Consider the following 26,107-nt stretch of genomic DNA (forward strand, 5'->3'; position numbering starts at 1 on the left):
TTTAAACCGAACAGACCCAAAACCCTAACAGATTACAGGTGCATGGTTTTAATGTGTCCTAGATACAGGCCCTTGGTGGCCATGTCAGCTTGATTTGTTATTCAATTATGTTATTTCTTTATTTGGATTAGACTATAATACCCCATTATGAGGTTAGGCCAATCATGTTGCTTTTGGCTCAAATCCAACATATTATTTATAGCTCTTAAAGAGTTATTAATTAAGCATAACTTAATATAACAAGTGTGCATAACATACTTTTGGTTTTACTAAACGAACACAGATTGGAAAAGGCTCCTCACCTATTATTATGTACCTTAAAGGGGACCTATCATGCAAAATGCACTTTTGTACGTCTTTTATACATTAATATGTGTCCCCGGTGTTCCAGGGAACTCACCAAGTGTCAGAAAACACAACCCTGTCTATTTTCCTCCATACCTAAATCTCTTAAAAAGGGGCTGCAACGGATCTGATACAGAAAAGAAATACCTGTCAGAGACTGTCTCATTGATCTTGAATATATCAAACTGGATTTGTTCTGAAGGGAAGGCATTGTTTTTGTATAGGTCATTATATTTACACTTAATGAATCACCCTTTATAAAGTTCTTTAAAAGGAAGAGAATTGGATCAATTAAAAAATATATATATATATATTTCACCTTTTATTTAGAGCTTCATCTAGACAGTTGTTATTTTCACCGCTTTTCCCTCATTGCGTTCTCTCACTGGTTGAAAGTTTTGCATCGTAACATTTTCAACCAATCAGACTGAGGGCAGATGAGCAGCTTTGCTCTCTACGTCACATCCGATTCAAACAACGGCGCGCGCTATGTTTCTGCCTGATGTCCACAAACAACTCGGTTTTCTTTCAGTTTTCTACATTTAAAACAAAGATTTAACGGTGACGTTTGGCAACACAAACTCGTAGTTGTGGCTTAATGCTCCTGAACAGAAGATAACGTCTGTCATTTATGGTAAGAAGCTATACGTATTATCTAAATGAACAATATCCATGTTTAATGTTTAGCATAACACACCGTTAAGCTAGCTCTCTTGTTTACACACTCAGCGATGTTTTGTACAAAAATACACCTAAAGCTTTTTTACTGTGAGACATTTTGGGTGACTCAGTCGCTGCCATTGTTCTCAATCGCTGTTTTGTGTGTACAGTCGTTCTGACCTCGCTCAGCTGTCATCATGTCCCAGACCAACTCCTCTCTCCTGGACGAGGTGGTGCAGTGGAGTCAGGAAACCTGCCGCCGGGAGCTCAAGTCCGTCCTGCCAAAACTCACCATATCCTCTCAGACATAATCAGGTTTACTAATTTGATGTCATGATTCATAGCATCATACACTAGTGGTTTCAATAAGGAGAGTCCAGTGATATGCAGGTCTTGTTTTGAAGTTTGAAGTTTTCAAACTACTGAAAAAGCATTGGAATAGACACACTAAATGTGGGATTATGTCTACATGTCTATGAAATTAAATGTTTTATGAGGGGGAATCAGTATGCCTGTACAGTCTATGACCTGTACGTATAAATTCAATTAAAACCAAAATCCTAAAGCCCATATAAGATGTTAAAGTTTGACAAACATGGTTTAGTATGTTCGAGGAAATCTCTGCACAAGTTTAGGTTTTGCTCAAGCTTATCCATCATACCTTTTCACTGTTATTGCAATCCTTATCTACTGTATAAGGAAATATATATGATTTGAATTTGCAGTGGTCTTCCTTGACTGTTTTTCACTCTTTGCATAATAACTCTGAGAGTTGGGATGACCATATACGTAAGTTTCTTCATTTCACAATTTATAATAATCAATCACCTCATTTTGTGCCTTGAGTATTACTAAGTATTATCATACTGCATCCCTCCAGGTGTGTTGAAGATCATCACAGACATGTTCCTCCCTCATATTGGTTTGTCTGAGCTGGAAGATGAGTGCTTCTCCAAGATCCTACCAAAGGTAAACACTAGACAACGTCATGAATGCAAATACACGTGAATAGAACTAGTTGCATAACACAGAGTGAATGCATGTGATGGAAAAAGTCTTTAAATTAGGTGATCATCTCTGAACTCAAGGCCCTTAAAGATCTTAAACAGAGCAATATATAGGTAGTTGTTTTCCAAATGTCACATAACATTTTTCAATCTCAGTTGGTGATGTTGTATGTTTCTTTAAAGTGTTTCTTTTGACGAGTACTTCCTACATATTAGAAGTTGTAGGACTTGTTGATAGAGCTTTATTTATCTTGTGTATATATTTGGTGATTTACATTTTCCCTTAAAAGTGTTTAGTAGTATTGATAAGTCTGTGTGTTATTGCCCCTATCTGTCATGAATGTCTGCAGGCGGTGACGATGTTTGACCGCATGATGAAAGAAATCATGGACCAAGTTGGAGGCCTGTCGAGTCAAAACACTGAGCTGTGTTCCTTACTCAGGAACATCCTGCAGGTACTGCTTGTTGTTATCAAAATGTTCAAATTAGAATGACATGTTATGCTATGTAAGTTATATATTATCTGACAAACATTGCTCTAACTTCTATACCAACCAATATGTTGACAAGATGCTGTTGTGCGTTTCAGGCCATGATGCAGATAATCAACGCTCTATCCACCTGCGTGCGTCATGTTGGTTCGTTCGGGGAAACTCCCGATATAGACGCCATCCGCTCGTTACCAACTTGTATCCTGAAAGTCCTGAAGGAAACCTTTCAGCACTGCAAGGTACGTCTGCTTAGTCACTCTTAACCTGTAATGCAGCTCTTAATGCATCTACAATTATTACAATTACATAAGAAATCATGCATTTAGCTATCAGAATTCAAAAATGGGATTTGATCTATTTTAGCTATTGTTATTTATAAAAAAGGGGAAAACTGTTAAAAAAGTGCTTCGTTTTTTCAGAACATTCAAACATTCCTAAAGGGACTCATGTATTACCAGAAGTCTAACTTTAGGTGAAACAGCTCATGATAACCTCACAACAGGAAACTGTGATAAGCATCTCTTTGTCACAGGAAACACTTTTACTAAAAAGGGAAGATCAATTCAATTCCTACTTTTATTCAAATCAATCTTTTTCTCAATAGAAACGAGTTATCAAAGTCAAAGTCAACTTGTTTGTCAATCTTTTAGTTTGTGTGTACAGACAGAGAGATCGAAATACCATTTCCCACAATCCCGAATATAAAAAAACAAATATGTATAAAATATGTATATCCTATATACAATCAACAGACACCTTTATACATGTTTCACATTAAAGGTGGGGTAGGTAATTCACTTCAGAAAAACTTTTTGTTATATTCCATGGAATGCTCTTAACATCCCGATAGCAATGAATACATTAAATGCTTTGACAATAAATACATAAAAAAATATCATCTGTGGAAGCCATGGCGCTGTAAAAAGCACGACCAATCATCTGAGCCGGCCCGGCTAAAATAACTGGATGGCCTACCTGCCTGTCAGCCTTCCATCAGTGCACAAACTTATCTCGTGCCCTCATTGGTCATGTGTGCGTTCGTGTGTGTTGGAGGAGGGGCTCCGTGTGTGTTGGAGGAGGGGCTCCGTGTGTGTTGGAGGAGGGGCTCTGTAAGGAAGTCTGAAGGAAGGGGCAGATTATTTCCGGTTCTGTATTTTCAAGTTCTAACGCACTCGAGCTGGTTTCTCCATTCTTACCTACCCTACCTTTAAGATTAAAACAAAAAACACAAAAATCAATATATACAAAATAATAGTCACTTCAATGTCATTAGTGCAAAATTGTCCATAGTAGCGTTAAAAAAAAAAAAAAAAACATTTATTTAATATGGATTTGTGTGAAAATGTGACTAGTTGAAAATGATTTGAGCATACTGTGCATGTTGTCCTCAGGAGAGTGAGGTGCTTTATTGCGGCCGCCTGTCCCTGGTGGCCGACCTGCTGCAGGGACTCTTTAAAGAGGCCTACTCCCTCCAGAAGGCTCTGCTGGAGCTGCTGGAGCCGATCTCACTGGACAGCAACGCCTCAGAGGAAGAGGTCTCTGACATCGTAACAGGTGTGTGTGTATTTGTTTTCCACTGACACATCCTTTAGTATTAAACCCTTCTGATGTTAAATGTTATTTTTTACATTCCTCAGTGATTCACAACCTGCTGGATATCTGCTCCATCATCTCTAACTTGGACATGGCAATGCATGCAAACACATGGAAGTTTGTCATCAAGTCAGTACTGCAGACACTCATGTTGTCACACTTAATGTAAATCTGTGAGTTTAAGTATTGGAAATCATGTAACAGCTCATTTGGTTACATCTGTTTAGACAGAGTCTGAAGTACCAGTCATTGGTGGAGGAACATCTGCATCACGGAGACATCAGCAGCAGCCTGTGTAACAACCTGCTGGCCTCCTTCCTCACCTCTGTGGAGCTCGCTGAACAGATCACACACGCTGGACTACAGGTAGTAAAGCTCTTAATGGTGAAAAAAGATCCACAAGATATTATTTGTACATTTCTAGAAAGGCAGGCAGGACATTGCATTTCAGTGGTGGACTTCTAAGAATGAAGCAGTTTGTCCAATAAAGCCAATGTCAACCAGGAGCAGGACAGTCCTTAACACAACTTCAGCAGAGTTCCCGTTAGAATAATTATTTGCCAGTCAAAATGTCCATTAAAGTTTCAATCTTCCGGACAAAATGAGAAAAGCGCCGGTCAAAGGTCTTCTTTGATATTTATTGAGCTTTCAAACTAATCGATATGATTCGATATTAAACAAACTAATTATAGTAAATCAACTATTCAAAGTGAAGTGAACAGTAACTTACAATAACACGGGAATAATAAACAGAGCGCTCTCTCTCTCTCCTGACAGCCCGCCAGTATCATGCAGCTCGCGGATCAGTAATGAGAGACCAGACAGTAAAACTAAACATATAACTAGTTACGGTAGTTTGAGAGGTCATTAAAATAGCTACGTGTGATATTCTAACCTGAAATGTGTGTTTTGTCCGTTCACCGCTGCATGTGATCATGCAGAGCTGCGTGTCGACTCGTCAGCAGCAGCTGATCTCTCTCTCCCGTCAGATTAGACTTCACTCACATTTATGTCCATATCGATCAGATCCAGCTAGTTCTAGCTAATGATAGGACTACCTGCTTATCAATAGACATCTAAACTATAAGCGTCGCTATGCAACCGGGTGAGGCTGCAAAGTATAGCGCAGCATTTTGCATTTGTTTACATGCCCACCGGAACCCCGAGGCATTACCAACAGATCAACGCACAATCAACCCATACAGGACATCTCTTTCTGCACATTAAGAGATTAGAATTGACTCTTCTTGTCTGTCACATAAGTAACTGATGCGGTATTGCGCTAAGCGGAAATTATTTTGACCGGAGAGATTTTTATTTGCCGGTCTTCAGCATATTTTACCGGTCATAGTCGGGAACTCTGAACTACAGTCTCCACTATAGCATTTATTTGTGTGTGTTTTACAGAAAACATGACCCTTTTGGTTTAGCAGAATAGATTTGATCTCCTGGTGACCTTTGTTGTATTATTGCTCCTTTTTCCTTTCCAAAGGAGTCGACACAAAGCCCAGAATACAAACTGTTCCAGAAAACTGCAAAGATGTGCAGATTCTTTGCCAACACGTTGGTTCATTACATAAAGGTAAAGAAAATGATGTTCTTGATCATTTCTATATCCGTTACATTTTCCTTCTGGGCTTCAGAAAACAAAGCAGCTGAACTTAAATCCCATCATTTCTTATCATCAGGAGTTTAAATGTTTTCTGACAAAGTATTGCAACGACTTTCACCAACTCTACCTCCAGATAATGAGGTACGTGTGGTTTGAAGTTGCAGATTCAGTCTTAATTAATTCACCTTCTATCATTGAGTAGTGCGTAAACTCACAGTCGAATGTCTTTCAGTAAGTTCCCTCCCAGCCTGTGTGCTCCATCTCTTCCCCCCGCTCTGTCCGGGGAGCTGCATGCAGCCGCTCTGGTTCCCATCGATGCCTTCCTGCTCCAGCTGCTGCCTCTAAGGCCCTTCGCTGAAATTGTCCTCCAGCAGGACCTGCGTGAGTTTAACGTTGAATCTTTTTTTTATCAAGATATTCAGTCAGGGTTGATAGATGCTGTTCTGTTTCCCTTTGCTGTGGCCAGGTTTTATTTAGAGGATCTTCAGTGATGAGTTGAGACCATTCCTTATTCTAAATAATGTACTTTTGTGAGGTTGTGCCGTAAACTAACCTTTAGTTAGGAGGACGCTCCTATCAAACAGAAAGTCCAAAGTCACTATTGTATGCTTAAAGGTAGGGTAGGTAAGAATGGAGAAACCAGCTCGAGGGCGCTAGAGTTTGAAAGTACACAACCGAAACAAATCTGCCCCTTCCTTCAGACTTCCTCACAGAGCCCCTCCTCCAACACACACGAGCGAGCACCTGACCAATGAGGGCACGAGATACGTTTGTGCCCAGATGGAAGGCTGACAGGCAGGTAGGCCATCCAGTTACTTTAGCCGGGCCGGCTCAGATGATTGGTCGTGCTTTTTACAGCGTCACGGCTTCCACAGATGACATTTATTTATGTATTTAATGTCAAAGCATTTAATGTATTCATTGCTATCGGGATGTTAAGAGCATTCCATGGAATATAACAAAGAGTGTTTCTGAAGTGAATTACCTACCCCACCTTTAAGTGATTAGTAGAAATACTGAAAGGACCACAAGTGGCAACTCTTTGACTACAGATGGGGTCCAAAACTAGCAAGCCACATGAATGTCTGGGAGCAAACACATTTTATATGCTACACAAATATGGTCAGGATCTGTTGAAGATTAGAATTTTCCAAAGGGAGGTTCGTTTAGCATGAAACACTTGAGATAACTAAAGGATAAGTTAAAAAAGAAAGTAGAAAGAAAGTGAGGTCAAAGAAAACTATTTCTGCTAAAAAGTGAGCGCTGCCTCCGGTGTTCCTCCGTGTGCTGGTGAGGTCTACACACACACTGTGTCCAGTGCTGCTGATAACATTAAGACTATTTTCTAGGGATGTCCCGATCACCTTTTTTTGCTCCCGATCCGATTCCGATCATTTGATTTTGACAATTTGCCGATACCGATTTTTTGCCGGTCCGATCTTTATGCAATGCATTAAGAGAAAAAAAAAGAAAAAAAGCATTCAAGTTGTCCCTTAAGGTTATTTTTTTAATTTAAATTGGATATTCTATCCAACATGGATATAGCTTCTTTCTTTCACAGCAGCATTGGATCAGTTCAGTTTTGCAGCGTTGGATCAAAACAAAATAAAGCTTTCAGTACTCGTTAGCTTACTGCTACAATTAGACACTGCGCCCTGCCCACTCTGTTGCCAGATTAGAGAGAAATAAGCAACCAGGTCTATGAAAACAAGCCCCAAAGAAGCAACACATACATGATGTTCTGTAATTTGAAACCAAAACTAAGGCCTAAGGATGACTTTAAGACTTGAACATGGTCATTTTTGTTTTGTAACATTGAATAAAAAAATAAAATAAAAATCCCGATCCCCGATTTTTTTCTTCCCGATTCCGATCTTTTGAAAATCACGTGATCGGCTACGATCCCCGATCACCCGATCGGATCGGGACATCTGTACTATTTTCCATCGTGTATGTTTTGGTTAATCTCTGGGTACATGTGCAACTGCGATATTATATAATATCATTTTGAAATGTGTGCTCCACTTATCTGCTAATCACATCAAGCACTTCCTAAACTAACAGCCAGCTACAGGGGAGGGATGGAATAGAATAGAAGCCTGTAAATTGTTTTAAATGTAGCCGTTGGAGTCTAGTAGGAGTAGAGGAGTACTTTTCAATAGATGGGAAACATGACTGTTAATTCAGGTGAAGAAGAACCTTATCTGAAGTCCTAGTTGTTTGCAAAGGTTTGCACATTAGCAGACATTTAGCCCAGCATGGAAGTGAAAGCACTCTAGATATATAGAATAGAATGGGAGGGATGAACCCCTCTTTAATGGCGACACAGCACATTGAAATATGTTCTCTGCTGTTAACCCATCCTAGTTCCAGGAGTCTAGTACTAGGAGCAGTGGGCAGCTATTGTACAGCGCCCAGGGAGCAATGGGAGTGGGGGGGGGGGAGGGGGTTGTCCGGTGCCTTGCTCAAGGGCACCACGGCAGGGCCCAGGAGGTGAATTGGGGCCTCTCCAAGTAGAAGTCCACACTCCATGTTTAGGTCTGTTCGGGGACTTGAACCGGCGACCCTACGGCTCACAGTCCCAGCCCCTACCGACTGAGCCACTGCTCTGTGATTTAAAAGTGAAAGTGCAATCAAAATATTTATTTCTTATCAGCCGTTCCCTACTGGAAACATAAATCTAGTAATACACCCCCACCCAAGAAAACCGATTGGGAATTACTGAGTGATTAAGAAAGCAAAACTAATCTGAAACCAGACTTTTGGGTTTTATCTTCTTGCATGTACTGTCTGGAATTTCTTTTTTATCCTCAAGGAACTCTCACGGTTCAAGGCTTTTATTAGTCATACGTACATAGCTACAGTGTTGTTATGACGATGACAATCTTAGGTCACAGGCTCCTCCAAATCTGCCCCTTCCTTCAGACTTCCTCACAGAGCCCCTCCTCCAACACACACGAACGAGCACATGACCAATGAGGGCGCGAGATAAGTTTGTGCCCAGATGGCTGACAGGCAGGTAGGCCATCCAGTTATTTTAGCCGGGCCGGCTCAGATGATTGGTCGTGCTTTTTACAGCGCTACGGCTTCCAGAGATTAATTTTTTTATGTATTTAATGTCGAAGCATTTAACATATTAATTGCTATCGGGATGTTAAGAGCATTCCATGGAATATAACAACAAGTGTTTCTGAAGTGAATTACCCACCCCACCTTTAAGTGATTAGTAGAAATACTGAAAGGACCACAAGTGGCACATTTTTGACTACAGATGGGGTCCAAAACTAGCAAGCCACATGAATGTCTGGGAGCAAACACATTTTATAGGCCACACAAATATGGTCAGGATCTGTTGAAGATTAGAATTTTCCAAAGGGAGGTTCGTTTAGCATGAAACACTTGAGATAACTAAAGGATAAGTTAAAAAAGAAAGTAGAAAGAAAGTGAGGTCAAAGAAAACTATTTCTGCTAAAAAGTGAGCAATGATTGAGAGTCAGAGCTCAACATTGTACCTTTTTTTTTTTTTATATCTTTGCTTTTAAATGAGTGTTTCTAAATGCCCTTTGATCATATGTTTCTTAATGTTTTTAATTGTTGTAAAGCACTTTGAATTGTACTGAATGTACTCTTCCAATATCAGAGTAGCACATGATAACAAAGGCCCTACGTGGCTGTGTACATGACAGGATGTATGATTACCTAGAAGAGCATCTGGACTGTAGACATGATGGCTCTGTGATTAACACGATGATTCAGCCTCTATGGAGAGAGACATATGACTGTCATGTTTATTGCTTATGCAGGCTTTAGCTAATCTGAACTAAACATTGTAAACTGCTTTGAACCGGTATTCGTCCATCTTGTGACTGTAACCCTCTCTTGTATATCAGCATGTGAAGGACACTGTTCAGGAACTAGTTGAACCAAATGCTCTGTATGTGATGACTACTTCCATTCTTGAGAGGATCATAAATACATGTTTCCTGATATTGAAGATCAAGCCGTTGCCGAGTGATATTTTCCTAACACCTTACCTTGCATATTACAAGATAATAGAGGCCTCAAAACAAGGTCGCCAACATACAATCTTAAAAGGTCCCTTGTGTTGTTTGTGTGCAGGACTGTCTCCTGAACATGAGCTTCCTCACTGCCTGCTGCTGGTGAACGTCCTGGGTCAGCTCTCCTCCCAACCAGAGGAGGTGCTGCAGCTTTGGTACTCCGGCAGCCTCTTCTCAGAGGAAACTCCCAGGTAATAAACGGCTGTCATCTCCAGAATTGTCGCTGTTGAAACATGTGACTAAAAGAGATAGTTTGGATCTTTGGAAGTGGGCTTGTTAAAGAGACTTATCCATAGTTGGTCTGTTACCTACAGTAGATTCCTAGTTTGGAAAAGCAGACGGGGTTAACTTACGACATCGTATCGCTGTGATTGGAGTAAACAGCAAAACAATTTTAGCCACCTTAAAGAATATCAGAGTGTTGCTATATTTAAATCTGGAATGTTATTAAAAAAATATATTTTCCCACCCCCTCTGTTTCCAGGCTCCCTCTCTACCAGGCCTTGTTCACCAGTTTCAGGCGATGCTACACTGAGCGCCAGGTACCGGTGCTGTTGCCGGGGGTGATGATGAAGGGTCAGGCCCAGGTCCAGGTCTCTCTGCACAACCATCTCTGTGTGCAGCTCTGTGCCAGCGTGGCTGCGCTGCCTCCGGTGTTCCTCCGTGTGCTGGTGAGGTCTACACACACACTGTGTCCAGCGCTGCTGATAACATTCAGACTATTTTCTAGGGAGGTCCCGATCACCTTTTTTTGCTCCCGATCCGATTCCGATCATTTGATTTTGACAATTTGCCGATACCGATTTTTCCCGATCCGATCTTTATGCAATGCATTAAGAGAAAAAAAAGCATTCAAGTTGTCGCTTAAGGTTATTTTTTTAATTTAAATTGGATATTCTATCCAACATGGATATAGCTTCTTTTTTTCACAGCAACATTGGATCAGTTCAGTTGTGCAGCATTGGATCAAAACTAAATAAAGCTTTCAGTACTCGTTAGCTTACTGCTACAATTAGACACTGCGCCCTGCCCACTCTGTTGCCAGATTTGAGAGAAATAAGCAGGTCTATGAAAACAAGCCCCAAAGAAGCAACACATACATGATGTTGTGTCATTTGAAACCAAAACTAAGGCCTCAGGATGACTTTAAGACTTGAACATGGTCATTTTTGTTTTGTAACATTGAATAAAAAAAATTAAAAAAAATCCCGATCCCCGATTTCTCCCGATTCCGATCTTTTGAAAATCACGTGATCGGCTCCGATCCCCGATCACGTGATCGGATCGAGACATCTCTACTATTTTCCATCGTGTATGTTTTGGTTAATCTCTGGGTACATGTGCAACTGCGATATTATATAATATCATTTTGAAATGTGTGCTCCACTTATCTGCTAATCACATCAAGCACTTCCTAAACTAACAGCCAGCTACAGGGGAGGGATGGAATAGAATAGAAGCCTGTAAATTGTTTTAAATGTAGCCGTTGGAGTCTAGTAGGAGTAGAGGAGTACTTTTCAACAGATGGGAAACATGACTGTTAATTCAGGTGAAGAAGAACCTTATTTGAAGTCCTAGTTGTTTGCAAAGGTTTGCACATTAGCAGACATTTAGCCCAGCATGGAAGTGAAAGCACTCTAGATCTATAGAATAGAATGGGAGGGATGAACCCCTCTTTAATGGCGACACAGCACATTGAAATGTGTTCTCTGCTTTTAACCCATCCTAGTTCCAGGAGTCTAGTACTAGGAGCAGTGAGCAGCTATTGTACAGCGCCCAGGGAGCAATGGGAGTGGGGGGGGGAGGGGGTTGTCCGGTGCCTTGCTCAAGGGCACCACGGCAGGGCCCAGGAGGTGAACTGGGGCCTCTCCAAGTAGAAGTCCACACTCCATGTTTAGGTCTGTTCGGGGACTTGAACCGGCGACCCTACGGCTCACAGTCCAAGCTCCTACCGACTGAGCCACTGCTCTGTGATTTAAAAGTGAAAGTGCAATCAAAATATTTATTTCTTATCAGCCGTTCCCTACTGGAAACATAAATCTAGTAATACACCCCCACCCAAGAAAACCGATTGGGAATTACTGAGTGATTAAGAAAGCAAAACTAATCTGAAACCAGACTTTTGGGTTTTATCTTCTTGCATGTCCTGTCTGGAATTTCTTTTTTATCCTCAAGGAACTCTCACGGTTCAAGGCTTTTATTAGTCATACGTACATAGCTACAGTGTTGTTATGACGATGACAATCTTAGGTCACAGGCTCCTCCAACAGTGCAACACAATAAAACAGAAAAACAGAAAAAATATAATACAAGTAAATACAAAAATAGTGAAATAGTGCAATAAGAGTCAATATACTAGTGATTGGAATATGATATAATCTTGGTAGGAATGTGATTTAATTGGCAATAACTCATTTCCTAAGCCATATTGCAGGTCATCCAGAGTGTTTTTGATAAAGAAGAGTCAGTACAGCTGCAGATTTGGTGTTTGGAAACAGATGACCGACCTTCTCACTGAAGGGTTACGATGACCTGCCAAGACGTGTCTTTATTTAATTTGTCTTGAGTCTCTCTTGGACCCGAACTAACCCTAAACTCAACTGTACATGCTGTGGGGGAAACTTCTGAAGCAATTGGAGTCAGGACTCAGAGAGAGACACGATGGAGAGCTGGAGCTTTGATGTCAAACACTGACAGGTTTATTTAGGAGCTTCGGCCGGAGAATTCACAAAACAAGTCAAAGAGTCAGAGGTTCTGACTTCACGGTAGAGCTGCCACGTCAAATCTGAAGAACTCTCCCCCAGACCCGTGTATTTAGCTAGTTCAGAGGGACTAATCAACATGCGGCATAACAAGATAGAATCATAACACGTCTATCAGCTGACGCCAACAGGCAGGAACAGGGAGACAAAACACTGAGAGCACAGCAGCCAAGGTCACAGGTGCGTGTGCTCAGTCAGGACAGAGCTGATAAACTGGGTCAAAGTTATGGACCTTGGAAAATATTTCCCCAACACATGCTTGCCATGAGTTTATAATCTTTAGTTACTTTGCTCATTATGAATGATGTATTATTGTTCATAGTTATGTTGTTATAACTATATAGTGTTATAACCAGGGGTGCACATCACTTGTTGCTTGGTGCTCATCCTTAAAATTAAATAAACCGTAACTTTTGAGGGGGTCTTTATTTGCCAGACACACGGCACTGAACACACGTGGAGAACACAGAACACACATGCAGAGGTGAACACAAGACAACATTAGCACGACCAGTAATCCTACAAGCTGTCACCACTACCCTCCTGACTGTTCTCCTCACTGTCTTCCTCTCTGTCAGACATGGTAGCTAATGATGTAGGCCTACTACTTTCTCCCTGGTTGAGTCTGCGATTAGTTGCTTGCATCCACAAGTCAACAGCTGGTTTTGGGTCGAAAGTCTCTGTTGTATGTGAACATAACCAATAACCTACCATAGCCAATAACAAATGAATGTCACTTTTTTTTTTGTGTTGTTCATTCATATCTTATTTTACCTTAACATTTATTTTTATCTCTCCAGTTTTAAAGGATATTTTTGGCGAATGCGCACCAGTTGTGTGCAGCCCTGGTTATAAGGTGTAACTGGCTGATATTGGTTTATGACATACTGTTTTTAAATACTGGCAATTTGTATTTGATCAAAAATACCAAAAGAGATCGTAGCCCATTAACATTTATAGCTCCCTTTAATCATTAGTTAATACAACCTAACTTTATATATTTCTGTTATATGTTTTATTTAATATAATTGTAGACTTTAATAAGTAAAAAAAACATGTATTGTTCAACGATTATTAACACAACACATGGAACTAGACGTCTCGGCTGGGTTGACTCTGGATTTAATCTTTTTGTTTATTTTAGATAACTTTCTGTCCGTGTGTTGCTTCAGGATTTCCCCTCATTCACGGCTAGTTATTCTTTCACTTTCATTTTCTCTGTTACTGTTACATTTAGTTGAATCGCTTTTTTTTTTAAATTGTCTCGAATGTTTATTTAATTAGTTGGCTCTCCCCCTCCCTTCCCCCCCCCTGTCTCTCTGACCTCTCTTCATCTCTCCAGGAGCGCTGCTTGGTGCAGACGGTGCTGCAGGCGGACGCTCAGACCGCTCTGCTGGCCACAGACGTTTGGTGCTTCACTGCACGGTGAGCGCTGTTCACACATGTTACTGAACAACTGATCCGTGCATACTTTTGGGCAGATGTATCAAGAATCAGAAACAGGTTTATCACCAGGTAGGTTGACACGTACGAGGAATTTGACTTGATGTCGTGGTGCATACGTAAAAGAAAGAAAAACAGAAAGAGAACTAGAAAAATATTAAAAATAATAAAAAATATAGCAGTATTTACAAAGAAATGGAATGGAATAAAAGATGGAATAGAAATCGGCAGTAATAATAAAAAACGAAAACAGATATTGTTGTACATTGGGTGCATCAATGTAATGCATAAGCTACAGTATAAAACAAACACTACTTAAGGCTGCTTATAACTTATATTATTGAGCCACTGTTTCTTTAAAGTTGTATTAGTGCAAATGTTTTCACTAATGGACTGTACTATGAAGTGCTCTATCAGGTCATCACGAGCCCTCAGCGCCCTTTACATACTACCAATCATTCACACCTCATTCATACAGAGCAGTACCACTGGCTTTAGGAAGCACACACACACACACACACACACACACACACACACACACACACACACACACACACACACACACACACACACACACACACACACACACACACACACACACACACACACACACACACACACACACACACACACACACACACACACACACACACACACACACACACACACACACACACACACACCCATTCACACACCGTTGGCCGTCAGGAGCAACCTGGGGTTAAGTATCTTGCCCAAGGATACATCGACATGTTGACCGCACGGAATTGGATCGAACCCACAACCTTTGTATTTGTATTTCCACATGTATATTCTCCACATTAATATATTTTTACTTTTTAATGCTATTTTATTTCTCATTTCATTTCATTTCAAACCTTTATTTAGACAGATTAGTCCCTTGAGATCATCGATCTCATTTACAAGGGAGACCTGCATCATTTAGTTCCACATGAAACATAAAAACAACATACAAACAACAGAGGATATCATATTTACATATTCAACATTTACAACTACCCAGAGTGTCAGAAAGCATTTCATTTAGACATGCCTTAAATACATTCAAAGAAATAAAAATGCTCAATTTCAATTTTGCCTGTAGACTGTTCCAAGCAAGTGGAGCTGCGCACATAAAAGCTGTCTTACCTAAGACAGTCCTTACTCTTGGCACATCTAACAAGACTATATCCTGTGATCGCAGACAATAGCTGCTTGCAACTTTCTGCTTTATCAATGAACAGATATAATACGGGAGTTTGCCCAACATAGCTTTATAGATAAAAGTGTACCAGTGACTGAGCCTCCGTACAGTGAGTGATGGTAAACCTGCCTTGGTATACAGTGTACAGTGATGAGTAAGTGCTTTACAGTTAGTGACAAATCTCAGAGCACTATGATACGCAGCATCTAGTTTGCTTAGGTAGTTGGCAGGTGCATTCATATACAGCAGATCACCATAGTCCAGCACAGGTAAAAAGGTCACAGTGACTAGCCTTTTCCTGGCCTCAAGCGAGAAACAGGACTTATTCCTGAAAAAGAAACCTAGCCTAACCCTCAGTTTTTTAAGCAGGTTATTGACATGAAGTTTAAAAGAGAGACAGTCATCAAGCAAGATACCAAGGTATTTGTAACAGGCAACAACTTCAAGTTTTGTTCCTTGCGTTGATACAATATCTAAAACAGGCTCTGGTGACTTTTTAGCTTTTGAAAAGAGCATTATCTTGGTTTTATCCACATTTAAAAGAAGCTTTAGTTCAGAGAGCTGAGTCTGAATAATGTTAAAAACAGCCTGTAATTTAACAACCGCCTCCTGAATGGAGGGACCTGCACAATACATCACGGTATCGTCCGCATAAAAATGTAAAGTAGCTTCATCCACATTTTCACCTAAACTGTTGATATATATGGAGAATAAAAGTGGACCTAAAACAGAACCTTGAGGAACACCATTAGCAATGTTTAACCACTCAGAAGACAGCCCATCAAAGTGAACACATTGGGACCTTTCAGAGAGGTAGTTCACAAACCACCCCACTGCATGGCTGGATATGCCAGTACTGAGTAGCCTCTGTTTTAAGACACGATGATCAACGGTGTCAAACGCTTTGGAAAGGTCAATAAACAGAGCTGCACAACTCTGTTTATTATCTAGCATACTAGTAATATCATTTACCACTTTCATTGTTGCAGTGATGGTGCTATGTTTCTTCCTGAAGCCTGACTGATGTTTAGACAGGATATCATTTATACATAAAAACTCCTTTACTTGTTCACTCACAAGTCGTTCGAGCACCTTAGCCAAAACTGACAATTTAGAGATTGGCCTATAGTTATTTAAAATAGTTGCCTCCCCTCCTTTCAGTAGAGGCAGGACATAAGCAGACTTCCATACTTTAGGAATTGTATTTGTGCTGAGGGAGAGGTTAAAAAGAGAAGTAAGAGGTGGAGCAATAAAATCTGCAGCTATCTTTAAAAAGAAAGGTTCTACGTTGTCCGGGCCAGCCGGTTTCCTAGGATCTAACTTGGATAAAGCTTCATGGACAATACCAACAGTTAAAGGAGTAAAACTGAAAGGGTTTTCCAGACCACATTGTTCAGAGTCAAGGACTGGAGCGTTCACAGAAGCAGAAGCACAGTCAGTGACAGAATCAAACAGAGAGCCACAAGAGACAAAATGCTTATTAAAGCAATTTAGCATGGTGGCCCTGTCTGATATAATGCCAGATGCTGTGGTGAGGTACGGAGGTAGCTCATTTGGGATATCACCAGTGGAAATCGATTTTATGGCTTTCCAAAATTTACTAGGATTATTCAGGTTTTCTGTGGTAACTGACAAATAGTACTTTGACTTAGCACTTTTGACATTTGAAGTAAAGCTATTCCTTAGCTGCCTAAAGCGTAGCCATTCTACCTCTGAGCCTGATTTCCTAGCCTTTGCCCAGGCATTGTTTCTCTCATGAAGGAGACTGGACATTTCAGCAGAAAACCAGGGATTGTTTCGTCCCTTCACTCTAAATTTACGCAGAGGTGCATGTTTATCTATAATTTTTATAAAACCAAGATAAAAATAAGACCATGCAGTTTCTACATCAGCACACAGATCGATTTTTCCCCAATCAAAATCAAACAGATCATGTAAAAAACCCTGCTCCACTAAGTGTTTTTTATCTCTCTTTGTGATGATGCGTGGTTTAACTTTTTGGACCTTAGTGTCCCTAATTGTGGCTACAACACAGTGGTCACTCACATCATTAGCAAATACTCCCACAGATGAGTATTTATATGGAACATTTGTTAAAATTAGATCAATTAAGGAGGATTTATTTGGGGACTTAATATTTGGGCGAGTAGGACTGTCTATAATCTGAGTAATGTTCAAAGAGGTACACAGGTTTTTAAAATCCTCTGACACAGAAGTTAACCAATCCCAATTAAAATCACCAAGCAGCACTATTTCCTTGTAGGAAAGTTGAGATAACAGTTTTGCCAATGAAGATAAGGAGTCCTTGACAGCCGAGGGGGCCCTGTAGCAACCCACCACCATGACCTGTTGACCCTTTGTTACTTCGACATTCACAGCTAAAAATTCTAGTTGTTTACTAACAGATTTGGAAACCATTTTTGTTACACAAAACTTATTTTTCACATAAATGGCAACGCCACCACCTTTTTTAGGACGGTCAGTGCGATATACATTGTAACCATTTATGTAAATGTCAGAGGCCAAGATCGATTTGTCTAGCCACGTTTCTGATAAGACAATGACATCAGCATCAGTTGAACTCGCCCAAATACGGACAAAATCTAATTTAGGTAACAGACTGCGCACATTTAAATGAATTAAACCTAACCCCGATCTAGAACTAAAATCAGCAGGAGTAGCTATTTGACTAAAACTACCAGGTGGACCCGGATTTGGCTGTACATTTCCTGATAGTAACAACAATAAAAATACCAAGCACCTTTTCCTCTTAATCAACACACATACATTTTCAGCTGTTCTAGAGTCACCAGCAAACTTCGCAAAAGTGAGATTAGAGTTCAAAAAACAATTCTGAAGGACCATTGTGGCAGGCATGTGAGAAAGACAGACATTTGACGAAATGAATGTCCGCGACAGTGCAACTAGCAATTGTTTGTGCAACCCATCCGAACCTGTACAGGGGATGTCCACTGCGGGCGGCAGAACGGACCCGCATCCAGCAGAATTGTCAGGATGACTAGCGAACTTCTCCTTGTCCAGCACAGTCAAAAAAAGGCACAGCAGAAACACGACATTTGCCATTTTCCCAGACCAGCTCAACAGCATCCACGATGTTCCCGAAGCAAAACCACGTCAGGACAGCAGCAAGGAAATAGGCAATCAGCAGTGTGGCAACACTCCGGTTTCTCCGCGGTATCTCCAGACCAGGCCTCCCCCGCACAGTAGCACCCAACAGGTGGGAGTAGGCCTCTAACAGCAGGTGGATAGCGGCCTTCAGCCGTGGGAACCACCACCAGCAGAAGCAGAAATGGGTGGACGGCAGGCCCTCAAACCGCGGCAGATCCTCCACAGATCAATGGCGTTAAAGATGGAACATAGATGGACATAGATGGAGCCTAAGCCGGAGAGCTAGATCTATGCTAACAGATGCCAGATGCTAACAGGTAGTGGGAGCCTGTAAAAATTGCGACTGCCTCACGCGAGGCTGCCTTCAGGTCTCCTCCTATTTCAGAAATATTTTGGATTGTGTATTTCTAGTGTCTGCTGTAACGCCAATATTTCCCGAATTGGGATCAATAAAGTACCTATCTATCTGTCCATCTATCTATCTATCTATCTATCTATCTATCTATCTATCTATCTATCTATCTATCTATCTATCTATCTATCTATCTATCTATCTATCTATCTATCTATCTATCTATCTATCTATCTATCTATCCGTCTATCCATCTATCCATCTATCTATCTATCTGTCAGTTGCGTCCTTCTGTACTGCGACTGCATCTTAAATCTCCTGCTACGTGCTCTCCTCTGCTTTCAGGTACGGGACAGCAGAACTGTGTCTGCATCACGTGGTCCTTGTTGCTCAGCTGGTGGGTAGAGATCATGATTACACACAGTCCAGTGGAGAGAATCCATGTTGTGGATTCATTGTTTTTAAAGATAGAGCAGAGCACCAGACCTGATTCCTAAAGTTCATCTGGAGACTTGATATATTTAGTTTCCAGGACCTCATCCAATGTCTCCACTCCACAGGGTCACGGCCGATTCCCCATGTCTGTGACCTCTTCCTGAGGAGCGCTTTCTAAAATAACTCTAAATCCCCTTAATCTCTCCCTGTGGGGTTATGAGTTAGTACGGGGGTCCCGCATGTTTACTCTGGCCCCCCAACAGAGGTGACAATTGGTGTTTTTGGATCTCAGGGACAACTTACATACTTCTTACGTCATCAGATTAAGCCGGATCCAACTCATTTTGATGCTCCTTGCTGATTGGACCCTCCCTGATCCTCACACTGTTCCTCCCCCCTCTTCTCTTCTCCCTCTCCTCCCCCCAGGTGAAAGCTTGCACCACTGAGTGTTACCAGTCGCTCCACCTGGGCCTGCTGCTCAAACGCATGGTTTTCCTCATGACACCCGAACACCAGGTCAGAGACAGTGGAGAAATGAATAGTTTGATGATCTCAGGAGAAACTTGAGGGTGTCAATTCACAGTTTTGTATTAGACACTAACTCACATACTTACTATAATCACATTTGACTATTTGATATATGTGAACACTGAAAGGCCAAATAAGATATAAGATGATTCTGTGATTCAAGTATTCTAGCCTTTTAAAAAAACAAACATATATACCGTAATTTTCGGACTATAAGCCGCGCCTTTTTCCCCATTTTTCGACGCTGCGGCTTATATAACGGTGCGGCTAATCTATGGATTTTACAGCTAACGGCCACTAGGGGACCTCCTAAATCTATGGATCTTTACAGCTAACGGCCACTAGGGGACCTCCTAAATCTATGGATTTTACAGGTTACAGTCCAACACCTTTAACTCTATGGGCTCTATGGCCGGTCCGCGCCCCCCACCTTTAAGCGGCTGCTCTAGCAGGAAAAGCTGGAGGCCGGAAAAGAGTGAGACAGGTAGCGCGCAAAAGTAAAAGTGGAACCGAGAGTGGTACGAGAGACAGAACGAGAGCGAGACAGTTTGTCCCCGTACCACTGGTTGAAAACCACTGCTGTAGATCACTGCCGGTACGTGCGCTGGGAGCGCAGCGTTTAAGTTTGAAAGTTGAAAAGTTTGTGTGTCTGAAACGCTATGTGATACAGTACAGTTTACACAGCACATGTTCTGTAGCTACTATTGCACTAAATGCTAACACTTGAATACGTTATGCAAATATGCAACTTGATTGTTGAAATGTTAATAAATGGGAGCTTCCTCAAACAGCCATCTCTTTCCCGACAATCCCCTCTGTGCACGAACCCTTACATGATAATTAAACATTAAAACACCTGCGGCTTATAGTCCAGTGCGGCTTATATATGTACACATCATTCAATTTAGCTGCTGCGGCTTATATTCAGGTGCGCCTTATAGTCCGAACATTACGGTATAAAGAATATCCTCCGCAGTACGGTCAAATGCAATGGCTATCTTTTTACTACAAATTGAGATGAGAACACCATTCCTACTCATGTTTCTGCTATTTTAAGTTTTGACGATGGAGAGTCTCAACACATTAGTCTCATAACAGTTGGGTTGAGATCTGGTGAATGTAAGGGCTACTGTATAGGACATTATTGGGATTGTGTTAATGCATATAATCACCGTCATGTGTACATTTCACAACTCAAACACTCAGGTTTACTTCTTAAATCTGTCCAACAATCCTACTTTCTTGTTTTGGATGACGGTTTCTGATTGTGTCCATTTAACCCTAAATTAATAATAACATATTTAGCTGTGTAAGATCATTACCTTCATATCAGGTGATTTCTTTCCCCCCCTTCATCTCAAAGTGTTTTGTTTTTCCAGATGGAGCTGTTAGCTCGTTTCCCGCCGTCTGAGGTAGAAAACCTTTCAGTGTGGAGACATGTCCTCCTCAGAGCTCTTTCCCAAGATGCTCGTCACCGTGTAGAGACCGACATCGTCAGCCTCGCTCAAAAAGCTCTGACTGACTGGCAGAATGGAGGCTACAAACTAGGACAAGTGGACCGAATGGTGAGGAGAACCCTAGATACGGCTCTGATTACGTCTGTTTGTTTGAACCATCCCTTAGCATGAATTAGAAGTAGCCTAATATCTGCTTTGCCTTCAAATGTAGAGGCAGTAGTTGTGCTAAAACACAAGTTATTAAAAAAATGTAAAGGTGGGGTATGTAATTCACTTCAGAAACACTTTTTGTTATATTCCATGGAATGCTCTTAACGTCCCGATAGCAATGAATACATTAAATGCTTTGACAATAAATACATAAAAAATGTCATCTGTGGAAGCCGTGGCGCTGTAAAAAGCACGACCAATCATCTGAGCCGGCCCGGCTAAAGTAACTGGATAGCGTACCTGCCTGTCAGCCTTCCATCTGTGCACAAACTTATCTCGTGCCCTCATTGGTCATGTGCACGTTCGTGTGTCTTGGAGGAGGGGCTCTGTAAGGAAGTCTGAAGGAAGGGGAAGATATTTTCCGGCTGTGTATTTTCAAATTCTAGCGAGCTGGTTTCTCCACTTACCTACCCCAGCTTTAAGAGATAATGGTTAATGGTCTATATATTTTTTTAAGTGAAATCCAGTGACTGATATGTAGTGCGTAAAAAGAGGCAGCACAAACATCGAGGGCGAGAAATGAAACATCTCAGTACTTATTAAAGCGTGAAACAACGTTTTCTCACTTGAAGGAAAGGCCACCTTCTCGCCAGTTGAACGTTACATGGACGTTTTAATAAGGTTTTAAGTCTTGACAGCAGAATATAAACGTATTGCACTGAATGATAACTTGTTTGTTTTGTCTTATTGTATTTATTTTATGATTACATTTGGATTGTTATAAGCTGTTAGACTCAGATGTAGGATTAAGCCTTCAGCGTCTACTCAGGCAAATAATTCATAATGTAAAGTTGTCTGATTCTTTTTTGGCCAGAATGATTACATCCAGCTGTGGAAAACAATGCTAGGAAGCAGGGTGCGGATAGTTAAACGGGAAAATCTGCACAAATGTTGGAATTGACCGTCCCTCCTGTGTGCAGAACACGGTGCTGCGGCCCCTCCTGGCGGTGGTCCGGGTGCAGACCTCATCTGAGGACCCGTGTGTGCTGTCAGCTCTGAGGGTCCTCACACAGCTGTGGTTACGAATGAGTCCAGAGCAGGTGAGATCCTAAGAGTGTAGTGTGTATCCAGGAATTTCACAATCAGGCTTTTTGTTGCCCCCCAATCCAAGTAATTGAATATTGAGTATCTGATGATGCCAAGTCCTAATCTGATCCTTCTATCTCCCAAGAGCACACAGCTCACAGTGCATTAAGGACATTTATTAAAAGGGCTAACCCTAACAACAAATAACAAACTGTTCCTTAAGGTATTTTCTTTTTAACTCATAAATAAAGGATCAGATCAGATTAACATAGCGATACTGATCAGTTAAAGAATGCTTTGATGTCTTACGATGCTGATCTTTGAGATTACATCCAGACATTCTTACCGTTACCCTGCCCCCCTGCCCCCTGCCCTGCTCCAGGTGCAGAGCCAGCCCGCGCTCCACTGCACGCTGCAGCTGCTGCTCTCCATATCAGCCGTTCTAGTGACAAACATCGAACCTCAAGTCATCTGCCAGGTATGACGTTAGCTTCAGAGTTCACATGTATTAGATCAGGACTGGAGGGAGCTTCTGTTGACTGTGTGTGTGTGTGTGTGTGTGTGTGTGTGTGTGTGTGTGTGTGTGTGTGTGTGTGTGTGTGTGTGTGTGTGTGTGTGTGTGTGTGTGTGTGTGTGTGTGTGTGTGTGTGTGTGTGTGTGTGTGTGTGTGTGTGTGTGTGTGTGTGTGTGTGTGTGTGTGTGTGTGTGTGTGTGTGTGTGTGTGTGTGTGTGTGTGTGTGTGTGTGTGTGTGTGTGTGTGTGTGTGTGTGTGTGTGTGTGTGTCCAGGCTCTGCTGTGTGTGGACGCTGTGGTGTCTCAGCGGTGTGCCGATCAGCTGACGCTCGCTGCGCTGGAGTTCCTCTCCTCTCTGGGGAAGGTCTTCGTCCCCTCAGACAGCCAGGTGATCACACCCCTCTGCTGCACAGTGTCTCACCTTCTGGGTCTTTGCACCCCTCACTAGATGTTGACAGACATTTATTCTCCCGCTGTTCTCCTTCGAAGTTGCTCCCAACATTTAGGCCAAATATAAATACAAATTAGTTTTGAAGAAGATTTTAAAAATGTGGATGACCTTTTGTGAATGAACAATATGCGAATCATGTTCTGTATTTAGTTCCTTTTCTCTCTCTTATATTCATGAAGTTACTCATATTTCAGCATTGCCACATATGCAGTTTAAAACTTCACTTTGGCTCATTTCAAATTAAGATGTGTACTTTTGAGACATTTTACATTAAAAAAGTCATGAAAATTGTATTTTTAAAAATGTAAATAAAGTCAAGACATTCTCATAGTATGCCACTGAACATTTAAAAACATTCTCCATTCTGTCTGTAATAAAAAACATTTACATTTAAAAAAAAAAAAAAGTAATTGTCAAAAATCAGCAATAATTATTCAAAACTGTGGATATGAAATGAGAACATTTTAATATAATCCTATCATTTCTCTTTTAAACCCACTTCGTGTCCCACAGAGTCAGATCCTGCCGCGGCTGAGCGGACTGTTTGGAGCCATGTTGTCCGACAGGTCGTGGCCGCTGCACCAGCACGCTCTGGAGGCCTTCTCTCACTTTGCAGAGGTACGGCAGGGACGTAACAGCTGTTTCAGAAGTGATCCTGTGCTGCCCCTTGACTGTGTTGTAAACGTGTCATATTGCTCTTTCAGATTACAAACCATGAAGAGGTCATTTCCCAGAGTCTGTGTGTTGAAGAAACCAAGGCGACGGTGGTGAAATATCTGAGCAAGGTAAGGAGATTCTATTTTCATCAGATTCACTTCAACAGATCGACATTAACGAGTCAATGTGTCGTTTAGACTGTGAACGCTCGGGAACATGTGGAGTCACGGCTGCAGAGGATCAAACTGGAGAAGGCCGTTATTGAGAAACACAACGAGAGGCTGGAGAGCGACAGAGAAAACACTTCAGACAGACTCACTGCTGGAGCTGCTGCTGAAGCTGGAGCAGACTCGGAGGTGAGTGCTGTCACAAAGTTCAACTTCATTCAATGGTTCCCTGAATTCCTCACCATGCAGTGTTGATTCAGCTTTAGACTCTCCGGGTCACTCTGAATGGCAGCTGGTCAGTACAACACTACCTCCTAGTGGACAATTTAACACATGTTCACTAGGAGGTAGTAGTATAATATGACCAGGCTTATTTTATTTGATAGTTTCCAGGAAACACTTAAAGAGGCATCGGAGAAGGATATGCGAGTTAAGTGTTTGGTTTCCAGTTGGTTTGAAAATTGTAATCACCTTTTATATATATTTACAATGAATGTATCAATCTGTAGGATATCTAACTTATGATTATTTAGACTTACATTGCAATTGTGATATGCTTTAAGACACATTTTTTTCAAGAGTATCTAGCAAATAAAGTTTTTTTTATTAGGTTTGTAGGATGATACACTACTACATCAATCCTAATGCTTGATATACCGTAATTTTCGGACTATAAGCCGCGCCTTTTTTCCCATTTTCCGACGCTGCGGCTTATATAACGGTGCGGCTAATCTATGGATTTTTACAGCTAACGGCCACTAGGGGACTAAATCTATGGATTTTACAGGTTACAGTCCACCACCTTTAACTCTATGGGCTCTATGGCCGGTCCGCGCCCCCCACCTTTAAGCGGCGGGCTCCAGCAGGAAAAGCTAGAGGCCGGAAAAGAGTGAGACAGGTAGCGCGCAAAAGTAAAAGTGGAACCGAGAGTGGTACGAGAGACAGAACGAGAGCAAGACAGACAGACATTACGAGAGCGAGACAGTTTGTCCCCGTACCACTGGTTGAAAACCACTGCTGTAGATCACTGCCGGTACGTGCGCTGGGAGCGCACCGTTTAAGTTTGAAAGTTGAAAAGTTTGTGTGTCTGAAACGCTATGTGATACAGTACAGTTTACACAGCACATGTTCTGGAGCTACTATTGCACTAAATGCTAACACTTGAATACGTTATGCAAATATGCAACTTGTTTGTTGAAATGTTAATAAATGGGAGCTTCCTCAAACAGCCATCTCTTTCCCGACAATCCCCTCTGTGCACGAACCCTTACATATGGTGATTAAACATTAAAACACCTGCGGCTTATAGTCCAGTGCGGCTTATATATGTACACATCATTCAATTTAGCTGCTGCGGCTTATATTCAGGTGAGCCTTAGAGTACGAAAATTACGGTAGTCCTCGTAGCTCAGTACAAACGTTCCTTAGCATAACACAAGTAAAATAGTATTTTTATTTAGCAAAATACTTCTCAGATTATTACATAACGTCCTGCTCAGCAAGTCACCATTTCATTTGTACAAGCGATCCTGCCTGGATTCATGTCAAACTAAATCATGTTGTGAGAATTAGATTCATAAATGGATGCATGTCGTTCCTCCTCTCTCTCTCTCAGCCGTGTCCAAAGAGAGCTCGGCAGGAGTTTTGTGCAGACGAGGAGTTCAGCCGCTACGTCACCACCGCTGAGAGCGCTCTGAAAGCTCTGCAGGCTCTCACAGAACGCACCTCTCCTCCAACACCTCCACCCTGGCTGGAGTCCAGACTGCAGGAGCTCCAGACCGTCCTCACACACATCAAAACAGCCACACACACAAGCTAGCCCCAGATGTATTTACTTCATATATAGAAAAACTATTTAAACACAGTCTGTGAACCCCTTTCTCTGCTGCTGTGAAGTCTCAACTTTTAAACCGGTTGTTTTTTGTTTTGTTTATTAAACTGGTTTGATTACAGATAATCGTTCACTTGTATTTATTTAGCACTTAGTCAAACAGGAGTCTATTGAAT

At 41.5% G+C, this 26,107-nt stretch overlaps 1 protein-coding gene across 1 annotated transcript; it reads left to right on the forward strand.

Moving 5' to 3' along the window:
* The first annotated feature begins 821 nt into the window (after window positions 1–821).
* On the forward strand, window positions 822–25,923 carry firrm (fignl1 interacting regulator of recombination and mitosis). Its single transcript, XM_079669313.1, has 25 exons — window positions 822–979; window positions 1,176–1,297; window positions 1,754–1,794; window positions 1,886–1,974; window positions 2,363–2,467; window positions 2,602–2,742; window positions 3,895–4,057; window positions 4,141–4,225; window positions 4,324–4,462; window positions 5,589–5,678; window positions 5,785–5,849; window positions 5,941–6,089; window positions 9,828–9,957; window positions 10,251–10,437; window positions 13,871–13,953; window positions 19,002–19,053; window positions 19,518–19,607; window positions 20,999–21,184; window positions 22,207–22,326; window positions 22,695–22,790; window positions 23,100–23,213; window positions 23,790–23,894; window positions 23,981–24,061; window positions 24,131–24,289; window positions 25,716–25,923. The coding sequence occupies exons 2-25, from the start codon at window positions 1,203–1,205 to the stop codon at window positions 25,917–25,919; spliced, it is 2,769 nt and encodes a 922-aa protein (XP_079525439.1). The 5' UTR covers window positions 822–979; window positions 1,176–1,202; the 3' UTR covers window positions 25,920–25,923.
* Window positions 25,924–26,107: the final 184 nt, after the last annotated feature.

Source organism: Notothenia rossii, assembly GCF_949606895.1.
Source record: "Notothenia rossii genome assembly, chromosome: 1".
NCBI classification, from domain to species: Eukaryota; Metazoa; Chordata; class Actinopteri; order Perciformes; family Nototheniidae; genus Notothenia; species Notothenia rossii.